We start from the raw sequence: 21,169 nt of genomic DNA on the forward strand, positions 1-21,169 counted from the left end.
TGTCAATTAAATATCACTCCTGGGAAATACCTTTTTGAAGAATTTATATTTTATAAAAAAACCTCACTGCTGTACAGTGCATTTACAGACTATGCTAGATGACATTTGCTATGTTTCATCTTTAATCATAAAGGAGGGAATGGGAAAGACAGGGAATGGGAAGAGGAGAGCTGTATTCTGAACCCAAAAGCTTCATTCCTACAGGAAAGACATCTGAGTTCCAGCATTCACTGTTGCAGTCTGTGACCGTACAAGCAGTGAAAATATTGTGGCTGAAGGTGTTCTCCGTTGGTGTCCTAGGCATGGGGCCTATTACCCCCCAGACAGTAAGCTGGCTGTAGCAAAATCCCTGGCATTTTGTCAAAGCACTAACAATTGTACAGTTCTTCATGTCCAGTTGGGAGGGCTGCATGTCCCAGGGCCAGCTCCCTTTCTTTGTCATTCACAGTACTACACACCTCTCTGTCTTGCCTCTGGACCTCAAATACACTGTCTGGACAGTTCAGTTTATCAGCCTGGTATCCTAAGAAAGTAAGATTTGCAAAGTCGTGTTGTGTCTCTTTCTGAGTGTTCTATTTCCCCTTCCTTCCCCCCACCCAGTAACTCTTGGATCCTTCTTTTGCTATTTGCAGCTGTCTCTGACACAGACAGGACTGGGAGCCTTGCGTACCCCTGTCAGCTTTGTGAAAAGCTGGCTAATTGGGGGCGGGAAGGAGGGGGGGAGGAGGGGGGAGCGTGGTAAGCCTCTTACCTTGGAGAAAGCTGCAGGAGAGACCCTATTCTGAGTGCGATGTGGGAGAACCCTCACAAAAGGGACATTTCTTGCTTTCCTCAACCCTTCTGTGGGACCTTCTAACTGAAACACCAATGAAAGGTTCAATCATGGTAGAGGAAACATACCCATGTTCATTGCAGAGCACAGAGTGTCCTCCCCACACAAGCTGCAAAGCCACATCAGCAACAACCCCCACATCATGTGCCCCTCTGATAAGTGAGGGCTTCACAGCAAGGAATCTCCTTTCCTTGAGAGTGATGGCATATGTGAGTTAATTTTAAGTGCACAGGAACAACTCGACAGCTCAACCACCTCACCGCATTCTCTTCACAAGAGATCCTCTTTCCATTTTCCCCCACTCCCAAGGGAGTTTGTCATACTGTCTCGTGGCGAATGGATGATAAACATGTGCCTGCCAAGTAGTGCCAAGGCCTTGGAAAACCAGTGCTCAGAAACAGAGGTAGCACACACTGAGGGAGTAATAAGGCAGAGTTTGTTGGGGTTTTTTAAGATTTGCAGTGTGCAGTGTTGTCCATCCACAGACAGAGAATAGGGAGAAGAGGGAAAGAGCTATCAGAGGACTGTCTGCCCAAATATCCTCACCAGTTGTGATCTTTAGCAGCAGGACAGGCTACGGGACATGCTGAACACATTTGTGGGCCAGCAGCAAAAAAGATCCAGGGAAGCTCAGACACAAAGCAAGGGGATCATGATTAATAAGACTACAGATGTAGCGGTCCCAGATGCAATGCTAAGAAGACCAGTAAACAAGTGCCATACCTGTGCAGTGTTCATACATCTTGCATTCCAAGGACCTGAACCCTGATGACCTTTACCAGCATAAGCCAGAAAAAACAAGTTGGCGTCAGGCATGGGCCACATGAGACACAGGCGTGTGTTGCCTGCAGGTGGGCAACTGAATGTCAAAAGGTGACTGCGTGACAGCTGAGCACCTGAAGCACTTACCCAAGAGAGGATTTTGTCATCTGTCATGACTAAGAGGCAGCCCCCTGGTAGCAGAGCTCAGAGTGGAAACCTGTCACTAACTGATTTCAGGAGTCTGTAAATGATGGACTTCCTACATATTTTCCTGTTGATATTTCACAGTACTGGTCAGGGAAAAAAATTGATTTAAACAATGCAAGAAGAGAGGAGCAGTTGGTAGTAAGAGCAGTGTGTAAGATTTTTATACCAGTGTCATATGTCAAAATACCTATCTGAACATGCTAAACCAAATGGGTCTGTTCTAGGTTCCTGCAGTATAAGTGAGTGCTCCCCCCATCTTAAACTCACCTTTAAAGGTAAAAAGTTATGTGGACTCTCCAAGAGCGTGAGAACCCCTCTGCTTGAATAGATTTGAGACAAGGCTTTTAAAACAGGCTACAATCTAGACTTTGTTGACAACAGAACAACAAAGCCTAGCCTATGAGCACTCTCACCCCAAGAATCATTTACTAAATACATCTTTATTAATAATGATTGCAGTAGCGAATAGAACTTTCTGCAGTGACACAAGGACATGGGACGGTAGTAACTCACTGATGTGTGGTGGGCACGCACAGTCCAAGCACAAGAATACTGCCATGTATTTCTGACACCTTTGAACCTGTCTGCCTAGGAGAAAGTTTCAAGGCTGACTAAAACTTTGACACCAGATTCACATTTAGATGGCTGAAAAAATGCACCTCCAGATCCCATGTTAGACTTGAAAACCTCCACAAGGTCTGAATGAGATTTTTCTAAATCACTGTCTGTTGGCCAAACCCTACCCCAACAACAGCAGGGAGAACTTCACCTGCCTGCTTCCTGTCAGGTCTCATTTACACTGCTAAGATCCTTACCCTGCAGAAGGATCCTATTCAAATGAATCAAGGGAATGAAATTCTGGGAAAGAGGAACAAGCCCACACCCAAAGATGTATCATCTCTGTAGCCAGCCCACCCAACTGCTCCCAGGAGAGACTCCTCTCCTGCGCCAAACAGAAGTTTCACCTGACAAAAACGATGTCTCCAGCTTCCCTCCAACTGAACTATTTAGAAGGATCACTGTTGCCTTATGGAGTAGCATAGCACCCTTCTCCTCGTTACCATAACGAGGTAACCCTTCAGGTTACCTTCAGGTGACCCTCCTCCTCCAGCCCTGAGAACAGGCAGATGCAGGGATCACCACTTCTGAATGCAGGGCATGGGGGAAACCCTTACTGGTTCAGCTTTTTGGTATATTTCATGGCAGCAGGCAAAACGGCTCGCTGGAAAGCGAGCAACACCTTGTAGCTTCCTTACTCCCAAGAGGTGAAGCAGGCATGAGAAGGAGGTTCTGCCACTGTTGAGCTGATCCTGCAGCAAGGTGAGGCCACAGAGTCAAAGTCTGAAACATCCTGTCCAAAAGGCGTTTTGTACTTTCCCTGGTGCAGATGCTGTGCTACCACCTGTTCTGACATGTGCACAAAATGATCTACAGGGACTTTGGGGGTTTTGCTTGGAAATGTAGGTAAATTGAGGACTGAGTTGTGTTCCTACTACAGCTTATTTTATAAAGTAGCATTTTAATTGACATATCTGCCTTTTAAGAATAATCATTGTGCCAGAAGTACTATTTTAAATTTTAACTAATAAGCTTTGTTTTACTGTAATATAACCAAGCTACTACTAAATTACTTATAACCCAGTTGTGCAATTCCACTTTAGGACTCCGCTGTGCACCAAATCCTTCTCTGATCTCAGCTAAATCTGTAACTAGTCAAGTTTTATAGTTTCTTCATATTTTCTCTCTGTGAAGATAGAAAGCACCAGTCAATGACTGCTATACCATCACCTTGCAGTAGCTTCCCATCTTCCCACCCAACAGAGGCTAAGCTCAAAGGCTGGTCACCACCCCTTGGCATTGTACTTGCTGTATGCTACTGTGGGAGCATTTTCTACAAGGCGCTGTTCAGCCACATCCGTAATGCAGGGGTGAAGATGAGAACCGAACCCATCACTGACACCACCAGAAATAACCACAGGAAGATCCGATCCAGGACTTGAGCTACAAATTTCCAGTCTTGGACAACCTGGGAAGAAAAGAGGGAGAAAAAGCAGGAACAGTAATGACCCTCGTACCTTCTTGATATTGTTACACGATTTCAGCTGGAAAAAAACCATGTTTTTAACATTAGGATTTTGTCATGTGCTGTATCCCACAACTGACATGGATCACCTTTTCAGCACCCATAGCTGCAAGACAATCAGCACGATTCCATAGTTTTGCACACAGGGTAATGAGAATTCTTTCAGCCCGTCCAAAACCTTTTAGCTAAGCGCATATGTGAAAGTTTACAGGCTCAAGCTGTAAGATGGTTTCGTAATGAACTGGGTTTCTTTTTACAGAACTGCATTTCCCTTGAAGTGCCAGGACTTGACTCTAGCAAAGCGCTTTGAAGCAGGCGCTGGTTTCAGTACAAGTGGTCCCACTGGCTTGCGATGGCTTAAGTGCTCTGCTGGCTCAGGCTGTGTGCGTTCAGGAGAGGGATTTTGCATTCTGAGTACTGGCACAACCCTGCACACACAAAAGAGCTATTTATAAAGGCAATTCAAGGGACTTTTAAAATTATTTATTAATATTATTATCATCTTTCAGCTTCAAACAGAAGGCTTAGTCATGGAGACTATATGCTCACATGCTGCGTGTTATATTTAGTATTCATCTTTCTGCTAGAGTCTTCTTAGCACAGTTTGAACACAATCCTGGCTTTTTCTAGGAGAGTGCTAACAGCAATTATTCCTCTTTCCATATGCTGCTAGGTGCATTGCTCTGCTGTCCCTAGCTTCACATGAGATGCATTGTTCATGCACACAGTAATCTGCCATTTTAGCAGCCAGGTGGATTGTTGGGAAGAGAAGAAAGCTGGTATTTACAGACTAATCTGAAGTCATGAAATTCGGGAGAAAACTAAGGGCAGCTACACCTTGTGTCGTCACCAGGAGACCAAGACCAAGACCAGGCAACTGCTGTAGAGCCTGCCTTTAGCTGTTGTGAAAGATACAGTTTCAGAGCATGTGACAATTCAGATGTTTTTTAGATTCATGTTTATCCCAAACTTAAGCAGGACAAGGTTATTCAAATAGTCCCAAAACATGAATTCCTCCAGGAGAATCTGCTCTGGCTTCCTGCATCTGTGAGAAGCAGGGACTCTCACAGCACAATACAGTTCTCCTTGAAGAAATGCATTTTCCCAGAAATCCTATTATTTAACAAGCAGAGGAAGCTCCCAGGACATGTCTCTCATAACAGCAGGGAAAGGCATGCAAAAAATGTTAAGATCTTGAAAGCCATTGCTGTCAAGGACACTGTGGTGACTCCTTGTCCTCCCTTCACCTACCTGTCTGATGAAATGCTCCTTTTTAACATGCCTGGAAATGTACCGAATGGAGTCAGCTGCCTTTTCCAGAAAGGCAATAACAATTTTCTCTCCATCTTTTGCTTGCTTGTGTTTCTGCTTCCCTTGGAGCTTTGATTTCAAGGTAGTTTCCTTTTCTTCAGTGTCTGAGAAGGAGTAACGGTCTACGTGGCCCTTCATGCAGAGCAGCCGAGGCAACTTCTGGAGGAAGAGCCTTTTAACCCAGGGAGCCATGGGATGGTAAGTGGCTGAGGAGCGGTGGTGGACGTTGATAACAAACACAGTGACAATGATAGAGAGGGTCACAAAAATCATGATGAACAGCAGATACTCGCCAATCAGAGGGATGACTTTGGAAGAAGAAGGGATTATTTCCTCAATCACTAAAAGGAAAACAGTGAGGGAGACTAGAACTGATGTAGACAGTGACAGCTTTTCTCCTTCATCTGAGGGCAAGTAAAACACGAGGACAGTTAGAAATGACAATCCCAGGCAAGGGATTATTAAAAAAAGCGTGTAGAACAGCGGAAGGCGTCTCAACACAAAGGAATAAGTGACAAATGGGTAAGAATACAGTCCATCTTTCCTGTTGCCTTTCATACCTTTGGCATTTAAGATTTCCCACTCCCCGTTGTCAAAGAAGTCCTTCCTGTCTACATTTTCATCCACTAAAATCAAGTCCACCATACTGCCATCGTATGTCCATGACCCAAACTTCATGGAGCAGTTTTGCCTGTCGAAGGGGAAGAAGGTCACATCCATCGTGCAGGAGCTCTTATAACTGGCTGGAGGCGTCCAGGTCACCAGTCCATTGTACTTCACTATGACTTTGGTCATCAGGGAGCCTTCAAAACGTCCATCAGCACTGGGAGTTAGACAGGAAGAAACAGTACCAAGTTAAAGACTCCTCTGCTCACCCCAGTCCTGCCCCCTCACAGTTCTGCTTCCCTTGGAGCACAAGGGAAGCCAACATTCATACTGCCTAAAGAAGCAGCCTTCTGACAACACATACAGACTTCATGACAGCTGGCAGGCCATGCCCAGCCTCTGTCCTAAGCCCAGAGGAGCTGTGCTACTCACTTTTCAAACAAAACAATGTCGGGAAGCCACAGGGATTCAGAAGGGACACGGATGGCGGTGATCCCACCATATTCCTCTGGATTCCAGGAAAGCTTGTGGTCGATCCATTCCTGTAACAAGCCAGCAGAGTCCTCTGCCCAGTGATGCAGCACAGCCTCATTCCTCCTCCCACCATATGCCTCAGAGGGATCTCAGTGATGAGCACAAGGGGCAGAGCTTGGTGTAAGACTGCTCAGCTGCAGAGACGATGGCATAGCTGGGAGGTGTTAATCCCCACAAACACTGTCCCTCCAGCCACAGGTAGGCCACTCTCACTTCACTCCCCACACCTGCCCACCTGAAGGAATGAGCTACTTCACTTGCTTATGGCACCTCTCCTTCCCTCTGAGAGCCAGGTCATCGTGGTTTTGTCTGGCACTGTCCCCACAGAGGAACCAGCTGGTATGAGTGCTACTATTACAAGTGACAGAGCAGTGTCATGTACTTACTTTTCACTAGAGACCTGGATTTTTTTAAGTGAACAGGATACAACACTAAATATGGTACACTGTCTTCTGCAGACCAAATCGTTGTTCTTGCATCATAAAGTCCTCTATGCTATTGGAGGAAAATAATATGAAAGTATTGCAAAGCATTTGTTTACAATCCTGAAGAGATAACACCATAAAAAAGCAGCAGAAAGTCCTGTCCATTTATATCATGCTGAACTCCAGAACATATTTTCTCTTTTCATTTTTCAGGTGGGGAGATCCTAGCAAACTAGCTCTTGCAACATGAAGGTTTCCACAGAGTCGGATTGGAAAAGCAGCTCTCAGATCCCCATTCATTATTGATGGGGGTTTTTACTTGCCCACAGGAATAGCAGCAAGAGGAAGCAAGAGCTGTAGACTGTGGTTGGGACCAAGAAGCAGATGATCAACCACTTTCCATTAAGGTCCACTGCTAAGAGGTCCCCAGGGATGTGTGGGTCTCAGCCTTCTCTAGGCAATTTCCTCCATGACTTAAGGACAAACCCAAAGTGATACTCTCTTCTTGTACTCCCACTGTATTGTTCCCCTCTTACTTCTTTGGTTTTTCAGAGCTGTACCTATAGACACTTGTTATTCCAGTCCTTTACAGCGTGATTGCGACCCAGAGCCTCAGTAGACACAGAAACACAGAGACCAAGAACAAATGTCTTCCTCCTCCAGGTACAAGGAAGGAATGGGGCCCAAGGTCATGAGCAGGTGGCTGGTAGACTCCTCCTATAATCTGGCTCAAGGCACAGGCAGAGGAAGCAGTTGCCAGTGGTACCATGGCAGCATTAATGGCCCCACGACCTGCACCAGAAGAGATATGGACTCACTCTCTGAACTGTCAGAAGGCTGGCATCAGCTATCAGACATGGCCCTCCACCCTTGGCTTCTCTGGCTGCTGAAGGAGGGATGGAATCTGTTCAGGTGTGGAAAGAGAGGAGGGGTCATTGCTGCTCTTAGCCTCGGCAAGAGAGACCACTTCTAGTGTGAACTTTTCTCTGTGGATGGGTATCTACCACGTTTCCAGCACCCTGAGTGGTTAGATGGGCACAGACTCACATGTCTCCTGACACCTCCTGCACTGGGTTCAAGGGACCTTAGGCTGAAAACATAGTTCTTATGCAAGGGGATAGTCAGGACTGACAGCAGCAGCTGACTCAGTGAGCTCATAACCTGCACGAACACAACAGAAGCAAATACCTCATGAGTCTCCTGGAGGTACAATCATCCCTCTGGAGTCAAACTGAAGCAGCCTCTCAGCCTGGGTTATTTGCTGCATCTGCAATACCTCTCCCTCCCCGCCTCCCTGCATTGATTTCTCTTGCAGTTAAAGTGCTCTTTCATGTCTGCAAGGCAAATGGTTGCGTGTCTCCTTACTAGAGCAGAAAATAGACTGTGTGCAGACTTCGGAGATGAGCGGTGTAAGACGGGAATCACCCATGGGATAAGCTCGTGTGAACTGTAGCAGCAAATGCAAAGGGCTGTTTCTGCTCCTGTAAGGTGCTCAAGACCCTCCCATTGCTCTCTCCTCCTTCCAGTTTTGCAAAAATTCCTGTCTCTGGGCTGCCACTTGGGTTAACACACAGCAAGTGGACCACAAAACACTGGTTCTAGATTCCCGACCCTTGCTAGTAGACTCTATAGGTTGCCTGAACTTGAGACCTTAGCAACCACTAAAAGTTCCTTTACACCTTGTGTGTCTGCTTCATACACATCATCAAGTCCCACCATTTTGAGGACCTGTTTTTTTGAAGGAAAAAAAAAAAAAAGAGAACAGAAACCCCTTGGATTTAAGATTTGCTCACTTAAGAAAAGCCAGACTCTGATTGTGATTTCCCCCTCAACCTCTCATACCCAGGGTGACAACCAAACTTCCCTGACCTTGCTGGCTACTGCAAAAGGTCAGGGACTGCAACATTGTTGTTCTGGTTTGCTTTATTCTTTTTCACATTTCCTTACCCAAAAGAAAAATATATAATATTGCTTAGTTTTACAGATTCTTTTCCCAGCTGTTTTGCTTATCCCCTCTAATAATCCCCCAAGCACTGGATTGTACGTGGCACTAGTTCACATGAAGCCTTTGGGAATGTGTGACTCCCAAAGCAGGACACCTGGGCCAGACCACGGGTATTTAGTGCTCAGCCTGATCTCCTGGAGGCATCTGCATGTGTGAAAATCAGAGCCTGTGTCTCACATATTTCCTGTTCCCCTTGCATTTCATTTGGGCCTTGATGTTCTCAGCCCTTCAGATGGAGAAGGAATATCTGCTACCAATCCAAGAGGCTACTCAAAGCAAGCAAGGAAGCAAAGATAGGCTCCTGAGGGGCTCTGTCATTGCAGCTGAAGGTGGGAAATGTAGCACAGCAGCTCTGTCAGGGAAGGATCTCAGAAGCTGGATTTGGATCAGCGACAAATTTCCCCAGTAAAAGGGGAAATTCTTCTCCTCCCTGTAGTGAGGGAAAGTCTGTTCTCTCTCTTCAAGAGAAAGACCATCTTTGCATATATTGCCCATACAGCCTTTAGGGGTTTTGCTACACCCAGCAGCTCACACTCATTGGAGCACTACAGGTACCAGACTGAGAACAGAAACTGAGCTGCATTACTCCTCTTCCAGCCCAGCCACTCCTGGAAACCTCTTCCCATGGCTGCATTTCAAGTACAGTCTGGGTTTTATGTCCTCTGCCTAGGATCAGCTGACATGTTTATAGATACTCATATGGCTGAGAGACTTAAAATAATTGTCACAAGGTCAATAAACTGGTGCAATGTAATCTAAACCAAATGCAGTGTTCTTCAGGAGCAAAGGAGGAGACCTAAGTGTTCTACTTGCACCTTTCCTCCCTTTGTGTAAATCATCATCACTTCCAGAAGCAAGTTAGAGAGATCTGATTGTCACAGATTTTAATTTGGGGGGCTAATATACCGATCTTCTCTTTCTCTTATGCCGCAGAAGAAACCTATCCCAGGTGCCACTCAGCAAGAAAGACAGTACTTGCGTGACCTTTAAGTCTGAGACAGGATACTCTCCTGGGGCATACCCAGCATCCCAGGACCAGCCACTGCAGTATCAGAAGATGTTGCTTCCCAGAAATACAGCTGGCATGAGAGCACAGCTGGGGTGCAGGCCAGGAGAAGAGAGTAGCCTAAAGGCCCACCTGCCTGCCTTTCTGCCCCGTTATGTATTTGCTGAAGTGAGAGGAGCGAAGCAAACCTTTTGGAAGGGAATCATGGTGCTGCTTTTGTCTGGACACACGGCATCATGAAAGGGGATGACTGCAGGGCAGCCCCACTCTGAAAGGGGAGGTCTGATTTTGTCCAATTTACCTGCTTCAGCCACACGTTGGTTGTCATCAGCTGATTCTTCTCATCCTAGGGTGACACAAGGAAGAGAGGATTGTAATACCAAAAAAAGCCAGCTGAAACAGACCCTATGACTGCTGAGTCCAACCCTGTGCTAAGCAGAGGAGATCCATATGGTCCTGCTGCCCCACAGGCCTGAGCTCTTCAGTCTTCAGTTGGGGGAGGAGAACTGATTTCTAGGTGTTGTCCCTGCTCTCACTAAGAGCTCCTGAGGCTGGAAAATGGAAGCTTGGTATTTCACAGCAGCCTGAAGGAATCAGATGCCAAAGAGCAGGAAGGCAGCAGGGCTCCACAAGCAAGTGGGGTCAGGACACATATGGCTGTGAGCTCATCGTGCTGTTCAGGCTGGAGTGAGTTTGGGAAGATACAAGCTGAAACATTGTCCTGAGTATTTAAATCAAGCATAAAGTAAGAGTCCACCTTCCACAGCACAAGGTGGCACTGCCAAGGGCTGGGAGATGCAACAAGATGCACACTGTTGTGTGTGTACCAAATCCCTCAATCCTTACAGGATCCTGCAGCTGAGCAGAGAGGGTCCAATCTGGGGTGCCAAACTGAAGCCTTAGTGACAATTAAGCAGGTATCCTTTATTGCAGAGCTGCGTACACATTAGGAGTAGCGATCCCCTGGGCTGCCCAGCATTGCATCAAAGAACATCTGCTCAATTGCCACCAAGGCTATTGAGTTTTGATTCTGTTTTTTTGAGGCTTCAGTACCTCTGGGCCTTATGCAAATTCCACTGTCCCATGTAGTGACAGAGGGGAAAGAGAAGGGAATCTTTCCACATGGATAAAAACATGGGATTGTCCGCTTTGCCTCTAGTGTCTTACCTGAGTGGCCAGCTGCATCAAGATGGGAGCTGCCTTTGTCCTGGGCATGAGCTTGAAGAGAGTGAAAAATGTCCAACCAACTCTGACCTTCCTCACCCTTGTCCTGCAGCTGCCTCATCATTAAATCGCAAACACGTGTGTCAGGGACTGTCTGGCATGGATTGTTTGATTCATACCTGATTCAATGACTCATTATTCACTGAGAACAGCCGGGGAAAAAAGGACCTTAAGGTCTGCCACAAGACAAACGAGTCCTACAGCCTGTGCTGTGCATGGGGTGGGAGATCACATCATCAGCACCACATCCCACTCAGTGTTTTGTCTTCCTGACTCTCACTTTGCATTTCATGCAGCCCTCCCAAGTGGATTCATGAGGGTCTGTGTAAGAGGGGAGGTTTTACCAAGTCCAACGCAACACTTACCACATCCACAAGCTGTGATATCTTTAATCCAAAAAGGACTTTGATAGTGTCATTGGAGTTTTCCACGGGGCGGACCCATTTCTGATAGCCTTGAAATAGGTGCTTGAGGAGTGCATCCTCATTTTCAGCAACTGAACTGAAGGAAGCCGCATCTGGAAAAAGTGACAGAGTGGGGGGCATGCTAGAAAACAAGACACAGGGAACAGCACGACCAGAAGTGAGGTGAAGTGACACCGTGAGACAAATTCACCTCTGCGCAGCTCTTGTCAGCAGAATCTGTACAAATCAAGATGCACAGACTTTCAGAAGAGCCACAGCAGGGAGAGGGGAAGGAAAAATGGACCAAACCCAACTCACATGTGAAAAATAATCATCAGGCCAGAGCAGTGATGATTTTGTACTAGGTTTCTCTTTTCTGTGGCCTTTTGGTCTTGTGTCAACATACTTGCCCAGCCTTTCTTCCCTATTGTTCTTTAGAAGATACACAAGTTCAGAGCATCAGCTCTTTCATTCTTGGTAGTAAATACCCAGCCTGAGAAATGCCACCCTGAGAAAGAGTTCTGTTTTCTCAGATACCTGCAGCGTACCACAGAGAGCTGGGACCACAGGGGAGATCTGGTCGCTGTGGGGCAATCCCTGGCTGTTTGGCTTGCAGCTATGAATGTCAGAAATACATGGTGGGTATCTCGAGGCTTGGAGATTTCATTTGCACTTGTGTGGTTTCCATGGCCTCTTTGAGACAGGCGCTGCCCTGCACAAGGATGGGGGTGGTGGCATTTCCTCAGTGGAAGCTACAAGGCGTGTAAGCCAGATCTGAGGAGCCTCACGCAGTGCTTGGAAATTAATCCCTCCTTCTGGGCTTAACTAGGGGATAGCAGCAAATCCCTGAGAAAGCTGAATTCTCCCAGTCAGGGTGCAGGTGGAACAGAAAGTCAAAGGAACTCAGATGGCAGTTTGAAGAGCTGGATGACGAGGCCAAGGCCAGGGCTTTCAGCAACCAACCATAGAGCCATCATGATCTGTACCTGCAAGACCTGTGACTCCCTTGGTCCCTACCACCACGCGCCCCCTTTCTCCTGCTACTGTGAAAGGGGAAGGGGCAGTTTGACCCTCCCCCTCCATCCTCTGCCAGATGCCAGCCCCTCTCTGTGATGCTGATGTCCCAATATGAACATCATATTGGGAACATCATTCCCTTGTGCACACAGACAGCATCCAAGGATGAGGATTTCCTTTTGTCAAAGGTACCATGGAGGATACACAAACCACTGACCCTGCCCATGTCCTCTCCCCCAGCAGCTGCTGCCCATCTCCAGGGTGAGACAGGCCATACAGCCTCCTCTCCCTCAGTGGGGTCTGTGTGAGGCTGTGGGCAGGGGGACGCCTGCCAGGAAGCAATACAGCTAAAGGACTGCCTGAAGCAAAAACCTGCCTCCATGCCAGAGATTCCCATTGACAAAATTGTTCCATAATGCAGTCAGGATTCTCCCAGGGTGGCTAAAAGTCAAAGTCACGCTGCCATCCTACACTTCCATCCACAGCATCTTTGAGATACTGTAAACTCTGAAGCCTACTGATTGCCACTTACAGTGTAACAATTACTGTCAGGTGTTCTAGCACAGCCTGTGCTTGTCCTCTTGTTGGATGTGCAGCTGTGGTGAGGTTACCAAACCCCGGGGAGGTGGAGGCCAGCTGGTCAGAGGGAGCTTTCACGCTCCTTTCCACCTGCTCTGCACCATAGCCAGGGATGGGTTCATGCAGCTGTCAACACAGTTTATAGCAGCCTCTGCAGCCACTCCATGTCTTCCCACTTTGCCACAGTCCTTTGAGGTCTGTTATTACAATCTAGGACAAAGCAGTGCCCCTCCTTCTCACTCCAGGGTTTATTCTCATGCCAGGGCTAACCCCAGCTCCACCACAGTAAATGGGCACAGACTCTGGGGTCTGTCCTAGAAAACAGGGTTGCCTGCCCCAACATACCAGACAGGCACTGCATCTACTGCCAAATGAAGAGAAAGAATGTATTTCTGCCCTCTCACTGCCCACAGCCTCAGTGGCCCAGTCTGCTGACACATACCAGTCTCTGCAGAGATACTGATTCCCAGCCCTTTGGCTTTCCCTTCCAGTGGGGCTTGTTAAGAACAGGGTATTTAATGGGAAAGCCATTGAATAGAAAAAAAGCCCAAGGCATGCAAGATCAAAATTAGCTTTGTCTTAATGCTGGAATACATTGCTCCAGGTTTATTTGAGTATAAGACCCTGCTCACACATACACAGCAACACACCCCACAGGCATGGTGTCTGTGGCTGTATACGACCCCCCTCACAGGAGAACAGTGCCTTTTTAAAGCCTGTACCTCATGTGAAGTCCAAAGGCTCTAATGCTCCAAGAGGGTACAGCAGAGAGGTGGTAAAGCTGGTTTCAGGGATGGATGTGCTGATTCTCAGTTGCTGGGGAAGCCACAGAAAAGTGTGAACACCACTTGAGAAGTCTCACAGAGGAGAAAACCAGAAGGAGTAAGACTGGTCCACTCATAAGACAGACTCAGTGCTTGCAAGGGCAGTTTAAAAGCAGATGTTTTTAATGAGAAGGAAGCCACATCAAGTGGGAAATACAGCCTAAGAGCATCTTTGATCAAGCCCAGCCTGAAAGTTAGATAAAGCCATGGACAAAACATTGAAAAAAAACTAGTACTGCCTTTGAAAAAACAGGGAAGTGGCTGTAGGACAGATACATCCTTGAATTTACCGTACAGTGTGCAAAGAAGGCAGAAGTTTGGGAGCTCCCTGGCAGGTTACCACACACACAAGCAACCGAGCACTGTTTGCCACCTCCCCTCTCCCCCAGGCTCCCATTTCTCTCCAGTCTATGCCAGGAACAGTTCCCCCCAGGAGTGCTGGGGCAGGGGCTCTACTAAACAAACATGCAAAACACCCCAAGAAATACAGACAGGACACTTAGCTTTGCATCAGTTTGCCTGAGGCATTTCAGTTTTCCTCCTGGTGATGGAGATTTCTCCCGTAAATCCCTTTAACAGCCGGAGTCAAGTTTAGGATTTTTTTTGTTAACTTCTACCCAGCGACCACTTCCCCCCCACCCTCCCAAGCTGTTAAAACCCTGTTGCCAAACTGTTTGTGGTTGCAACACAAAGCTAGCAGCTGACAGAACCCCTCTTTTGCTAGTCAGAGTTAAGAAGAGGACCAAGGTGGCTTGTCCCAGCAAACTGGCTGGCAAAAAAAAGATAAATCTTGAACATCTGCAGCTTGTCTTGGAAGAAGAAGAAATCTCACTTACCTGAGCAGCTCAGACACAGCACAAAGAGCATGAGGCAAAGCATGGGCTCCACCATGGCTTTTCCTTTAAACATGTTCTTTTGTTTTCATAAGCCAATCAGTCTCAACCTAGTAGGGGACTAAAACCATCTAGTTAAAAATCAAGGCTTGCAGTTGAGTCTGCAAGGCAAGCAGTGCGTTTCCAGCCTTATCCTGCCTCATTATGACGCTCAGTAAATCACACTTCATTGATTTTCAGTCAGCTGTCACATCCCATAAGCCTAAAACAAGGATCTGGGTCCTAAACTCTGACTGATTTGTCTGTGGTGGTATCTGGGTGGTTATAGCAACTGCAGTCTAGGAGTAGAAGTGAGTCAAGGTTTTTAAGGAGGAGAAATGTCTTTTATTATGCTGCCAGTTACAGCTGGGGAAAGAAAAAAAAAAAAAAAACAAACCAGGCTGCAAATCAGACCCAAAGATAGATCACATGCCTGAAAGATTGTCTGTTTGTTCCAGCTGTATCAGTTGGTCTAAAACAAGAGGCAGTCTCCCCACAGACCTAACAACTTATTCATTTTTCATACCACACTTGCTGTTTTACAGCCATAAAATGGATTTAGGGAGGAAAACACAGTAAGATATAGGTGGGAAAACAGGGCTAATTTCTAAATTTATGTCTCCTCACTCATGCATAAAACATCACAGACACAGCGCAGAAATGCTTGCACAGTACTATCTACTGGCACATCTTAACAAAGCATGTTGCCCCAGGGCCTTGTGTTTAGCAATGAGAGTGATGGGGTCTGTGATTATTTAGACAGTTGCTCTGTAGGTATCACTCCTCCCCAGCCACACCTTGGACTGGGCTCCTTTCAGAAGCCGACAGAAAATACTGATACCAAAAGGGACGCAGATTCCTCTTTCTCTTTCCCTGTCCCTCCAATGCTTCTCTACCAGGGGACCTAAGGATCTTGTTGTTCTTCTTCCCAAATGAGAGTCACTTTGCCATCTCCAAAGAGTAACTTTTCACCTGAACTGTTCAAATTCCAGCGCAAAATTCTTTCACTTTGCACTCAAACCTGAAATTCTTCCTGCTTTGATTCTTTCCAGCTATCCTTTCTGTCTCCATACTGTCACAGTAATCCCACACATTTGCTGCAGACAAAACCATTCGTGGGTATCTTACATATTGTCCTGGTTCTGGCCAGGCCAGAGTCAACCTCCCCAGGCAGCCAGCCCAGGTGAGCTGAGTTAGCCTGGTTGTTTTCCTCACCACCTGACATCACTCTCCCATAAAAGGTGCTGGTTGGGGAGGGGCAGGGGTTTGGTGTCTCCAGGGCAGCTTGAGTATGGCTGGGGCATGGGGTTGGTCTTTAAGTCAGGCAGCACTCTGTCAGGCCACTCAGGTACTCTGTGGTATCACTGGGTGTGAGTGTTACAGTGATTTTGTCAGTAACCTGTCCTTATCCCACCCCATGGAGGCTGTGTCTCTTTCTTCTCTGGGAGTGAGCAGCACGTGGTGCTCAGGCACTGGCTGAGGCCAAACCACCACACATATTCTCAAGAGTTTACCTTCATCCACTGATACACGTTCATTTAATTGCTTGCTGACTTCTGTAGAAGAAGCCTGGGTTGGTTTCCTTTCCTCCAGCAGCAGCTGGGCCTATTTCTTACAGTGACCCAGATCTTGGTATGGTCATAAGCTCTGCGATGCAGATTTGTCTTATCTGAGGCCCTCACAGAGACTGATAACTGGCAGCTGTAACCATATCCGATTATTCAGCTTTCCTGTAATAAAAAACATGTCATTTCAGTGTGGTTCAAAGTCACATTGCTGCTACAAGTAACGTTCCTGTAGTGTCCTACCACCTTAGTCGCGTTGTTGTGGACTTGCATCCTGCTTCATCTGCAGCTCTCAGGCAGGCCACCAGCAGCAGCCCGATGGATTTACCTTTTCAGCCACTGCACTACACACAGGAAACCTGCAAGGGCCTTTGTTAGCTCCTCAGTTCTGCCTCTAGTTCACCTACCAGGCCTGGAGGAGGAGCTGGTTTCCTGATCTGAATGAAGTTGTCTTCTTGTCACCAGCTACTGCCAGTACGGGATCGCTCAGTTTACCCATTAAATCCAGGCCAGACACAGGCACATAATTTGTTGGGGTGCACAGTAAGGGTCCTTTTTTTAAGCTGGCATGAAGAGAGCAGTGTATGTGTGGCTGGAGTGGTACCAACAGAACCACAGGCAAGCCATAACGTTGAATTGAACGTTAATGAAACACATTCATGTATTTTTCTGCAACAAAGCTAACCTTAAAAATGTTCAGTGCAGATTACCCTGTGCTCTCCATCAGGTCCTGTGCAGGCTCAGGACACTCAGGCTTCATCCACCATCTTTGCTGAACCACAGCTGCATCCCTTTGCCTGTTGACATCTCTGATGGTGATTACTGCCCGAGACCGCATCCAGCCACTGCTCCGTTCAACAATGCTGTATCACAGACTGGAGAGGAACTTGTTTTCATGAGGCTTTAGCCTGCTGCCTAGAGGTAGTGAAGTTAGTCTGATAGATGGCTATAGCAGTCGGGTTTTTGCTACTACATGGTAGTTGCTTAGCCATTGCCTCCACCCAATGCCTAGCTTGTGACAGGAGGTAAGAACCTGGCTTGCCTGGTCTTTGGCTTCCAGAGTTATCTGGCAATGAGAGGAAGGTATTGGAGAAATAAATTCTGTTTGATGGTTGATGCTGCTTTCTGCTTCAGCGTTCAGCTATGTTCTCCAACGTTTTGGGAAGGGAGGTATGAATGAATACTCCTTTTTTATCAGCGGGGCCAGGAAGCATGGAGAGCATCCACCCTGACACAGCAAGTGAACTTCTGGGTAAAAACTCAGTCTTCTCTATTGAGAACCTGTCTTTGGTTTTCCACAGGTTTTGTGGGATCTGTAACTGACATAAGGCTGCCATGCTAGGCTGCAAAAAGATGAAAGCTGTCTGAGTAGCAGCACTGCTGGAACTGGGCCTCAAACTCTGGACAACAAGAAACTCCAGGGCTGGTGGGGAAGAGAAATCTACCTACAGGCACAAATCCATCAGTTTGATTAACACAGTTAATATTAGGAGCGACTGAAACCTGATGTTATGATGGAGAGTGCCGAGCTGTGTTACCCATACATGTCACACAGCTGAGCCAGGAAAATGCATTTTCCAGAGAGATGTGGCAGTGTTAGCTGGCAACCAGAGAGTGGGGAACCTGGGCTGAGAGGAGAAGGATGGTGGGGAGGAAGGACACGGATGTCAGATGCTGCAAACCAGAACCAAGGAGCCCCATTTCCAGAACCAAACACTGGAGATAGGTTTCCAGGGCCTCCAGGGTGGTTAGCTGCAGGGAGGAGAAAAAAGAGGCTGCAGACCTGAGGCTGTTGCAACAGATACAGTGCAGGAGGCTCCTTCCAGGTGTATGTGCCTTCTCCCTCCCCAACTCACCTCAGCTTCCATGGTCCCTGGGGTTGGTACACCAGGAGGCATGCCTGGGATGCCAATATTTGGGATGGAGCCTGGCCCTCCAGAACTCCCAAGGGAGGACTGAGTCGTCTTTGTCCCATCTCGTATCACACAGGGAGTCAGCAGGTGAACAGCCACAAAGTGGTGAGGGACAGTTTCTGGAGCAAAAGCGGGGTGGGAAAGGGCAGTACTCCTGGAGCTTCATCTTTGCCCTGACACTTCCCCAGCAGTTCCTCTCTGCTTTCAGTCCTCATCATCAGTGGATGCCTCTCCCCATTGGCAGCTTCCTAAAACATGCACTTTCTCCAGGCAAGAGCTGCTTTCAGCTTGCCCGCAGCTTTTGCAGCACCAGGCACTTCCACATGCCAGAGGACACAGAGTTTGCAGCCATCCAAACACCTGCCCATGCACCCTGAAGCCTCCTGAAACCCCCCCCCCCCCCCCACTCCTGTCACTCGTCTTGCTTACAGGCGCCACCCACCACAACCCCACTCAGCCTCAGCCTCCCCCCCCCACCCCCCGGCTGCTTTCCCTCCATCCCTTCCTCCTGCTCCGCGCACCCGCTGCCCGCCCGGGGAGTTGCGCCGCATCCCGCGGGCCTTCATCTCTTCCGCGGTGCTCCTGCCTCCCGGGTTTTTACCCTCTCGCAGGCCGAGAGGGGCCTTTTGGCCGCCCCCTTCGTGCCTTCCCGCTTTCTGCGGCGCGGCTCCAGCACCCCTCCCTGGCCGGCGCCGGCAGTGCAGGCAGCGCGGGCGGGGCGGGCCGCGCAGGCAGCACGGGCAGCGCCGGCAGGTCGGGCGGCACAGGCAGCGCAGGCAGGGCGGGCAGCGCGGGCAGCGCAGCGCTGGAGGCGCCCAGCGGCGCCAGATGTTCGGGGCCCCGGGCAGAGCGAGTCCGTCGGGCTTGTTTGGGCGGCGACGCAGACTGCGCGCTGCGGGGGCTTTATCTGGGCGCCCAGCGTAACGCGTGGAGCTGTGAGAGCTCACGCTTTCCATGATGCATTTGTAGCTGGAACTCTGCTTAGCGTTAATTGGGGCTGGATTCTTAATTGGGGCTAGATAACGAGCTCTAAAGATACCCAAGAATTTTGCACTTGTGACCTGTGTGTGGCAACACCTGCAGCTTGCATCAAGAGATCTAACCTCTTTCACACAGTAGGCAAGGGAAGGAAGATCTTTGTGCCAGCTGGGGAGCAAGCAGGCAGTCAGCACAGCAAGCTGGGAAAGGACTGGCAGGAACCCTTGGAGGAGGCTGCCAGAACTGACCTCACTTTCAGGCTGCGGTCGGACAGTCCTTCCAGCAGTGACCAGGCTCTGAAAATACCTGGACAAGGTTTTGCAGAACAAGAGTTGTTTCAGTCCTGTGTTTCCTTGGTGCTTTCCTACTGCGAGGAACTCCTCCCTGCCCTCCTTCCCATTCCCACCGCTGAGAGCAGACTGGAGATGGCTTTGAGTCCCTGTGCCTACTGACTCAGTACAGCCCATGTAACTGCCTGCTGCCCGTTTCCCTGTAAAAACCTCCCACTGCTCCATTGGGACTGGACACAAGTAGGGAGATGGACCTTTTGGGGTTGCACAGGCTCTTCACAACTGTCTGCACACTGATGTTTCTCACAGATGGTGCGATGACCTCTGTGTTAGACTTGGTTTTCTTTTTCAGTTCTATCTTTACAGTGAGGTCTCGTTCAGGATGTGGCACAGTGTCTTGGGGCTCTGTGGTCAGTTCCTGCATTTTGGTGACACTAGTTAGCTCTGAAATAAGATAAATTTCATGGCTGTTTGGCCTGAGTTTATAACTGTAAACAAAGATCTGTCTCAGCTCTGCTGTTTTGTCAGCTTTTCTTTCTATTTTATGAAGCTCTGCTCTTCTTTGGTAAACTTTCCTTGCAGCCCAAATTTTACCTGCATTGTCGTGGACTTGCTGTTCGGATGTCAAAGCTTGGAAGACTTCAGGAGTAAGAAAACTATTAGCAAGGGCCAAGACTTTGCAGGGCATGAGAGAAAATTCTGTATGAAAGACAACTGCTCTGGGAATGACAGAAGCGTCTGGTAATGGTAAAACCCAAAGGGCAACTCCTGCCATGTCCTATGGCCTCGATAAGCTGCCAGCTTTTTCATTTCATCCACTTCTCTTCAGATGTGATAGTCCTGCCACACAGCCTGAATGCTGGTAGCTGACAGACTTCCTTCTGGAGGCACTGCCATGTTTTGCTTTGCTGTATCTGATGTGGGAGGCTGGGGGATTCCTTTGGAGATACCATAGCAAAATCAAGTGCTTTGTCAGACATCGGAGAAGGTCTGTGAGCTCTGCTTCTGCCTGTGTTTGAGGGCATTTGCTCTTTATAATCTTCTCCTGAGTTAGCAGAGTGGTTGATTTACAGTTCCACATTATCCATGCACGAGGAGGCTTCTTTTTAGCTATAGAAATAGATCTTGATGCAGATGATAACCCACTATTGTCCAAAAGATGAAAAGGTAACATTTGCTAGGAATGGTTGGAGGCCTGTATTCTGTTGTCTCTGTCATCATTACATTGCTGGATGTTGTTCTGGTGCTGTTTTCATGATGTTTCAGTAAAATCAAATGCAATTGCTGTTGTGCATTTTACTCCATTGCTCTATGTCCCCTGCAACCTGTTTGGATTACAGAAAGACAGTTATTTCCACAATTAACAAGTTCTCCATCATGTGCATTTTCAGCACGTGCATCAGGAGTTGCTTTTTGTGGAAAATATTCTACATTATATATTCAGATCTGAAAGCAGACAAAGCCTTATCAGATTGGGGTTTGTGAACACTTACTCAAAATTACTCTTACTCAAAATTATCCTCTTACTCAAATTTTTGCATGCTGTGGCTTATTCTACTTTTTTTAATATTTTTTTTTTTTTTTTAAAGCTACTATTTCTGCAGAAAACACAGAAGCAGCACCAATTCTCTCAGCCTCCCAAAAACTCAGGGGCTGAGAAACACAGCTAATCAGCATGGGCCACTGAGCTACAGGACATATGCCTTCATCTTCAGTTTTCAGAAATGAGTTA

General features: G+C 47.7%; 1 protein-coding gene across 2 annotated transcripts; it reads right to left on the minus strand.

Annotated features, from left to right (window-relative positions):
* Positions 1-3,692: 3,692 nt before the first annotated feature.
* CHRNB3 (cholinergic receptor nicotinic beta 3 subunit) lies at positions 3,693-14,698 on the minus strand (the record flags this gene model as incomplete). 2 transcript variants are annotated; one of them, XM_084278850.1, is made up of 6 exons in its annotated part: positions 3,693-3,827; positions 5,136-6,018; positions 6,234-6,343; positions 10,073-10,117; positions 11,361-11,512; positions 14,656-14,698. In XM_084278850.1, the coding sequence occupies 6 exons, from the start codon at positions 14,696-14,698 to the stop codon at positions 3,693-3,695; spliced, it is 1,368 nt and encodes a 455-aa protein (XP_084134976.1). The 2 variants fall into 2 exon arrangements, with proteins under 2 accessions (XP_084134976.1, XP_084134977.1); XM_084278851.1 differs by lacking the exon at positions 14,656-14,698 and adding an exon at positions 13,723-13,781 and having other exon boundaries at positions 11,361-11,496.
* Positions 14,699-21,169: the final 6,471 nt, after the last annotated feature.

Source organism: Gallinula chloropus (assembly GCF_964237585.1).
Source record: "Gallinula chloropus genome assembly, chromosome: Z".
Lineage (NCBI taxonomy): Eukaryota > Metazoa > Chordata > Aves > Gruiformes > Rallidae > Gallinula > Gallinula chloropus.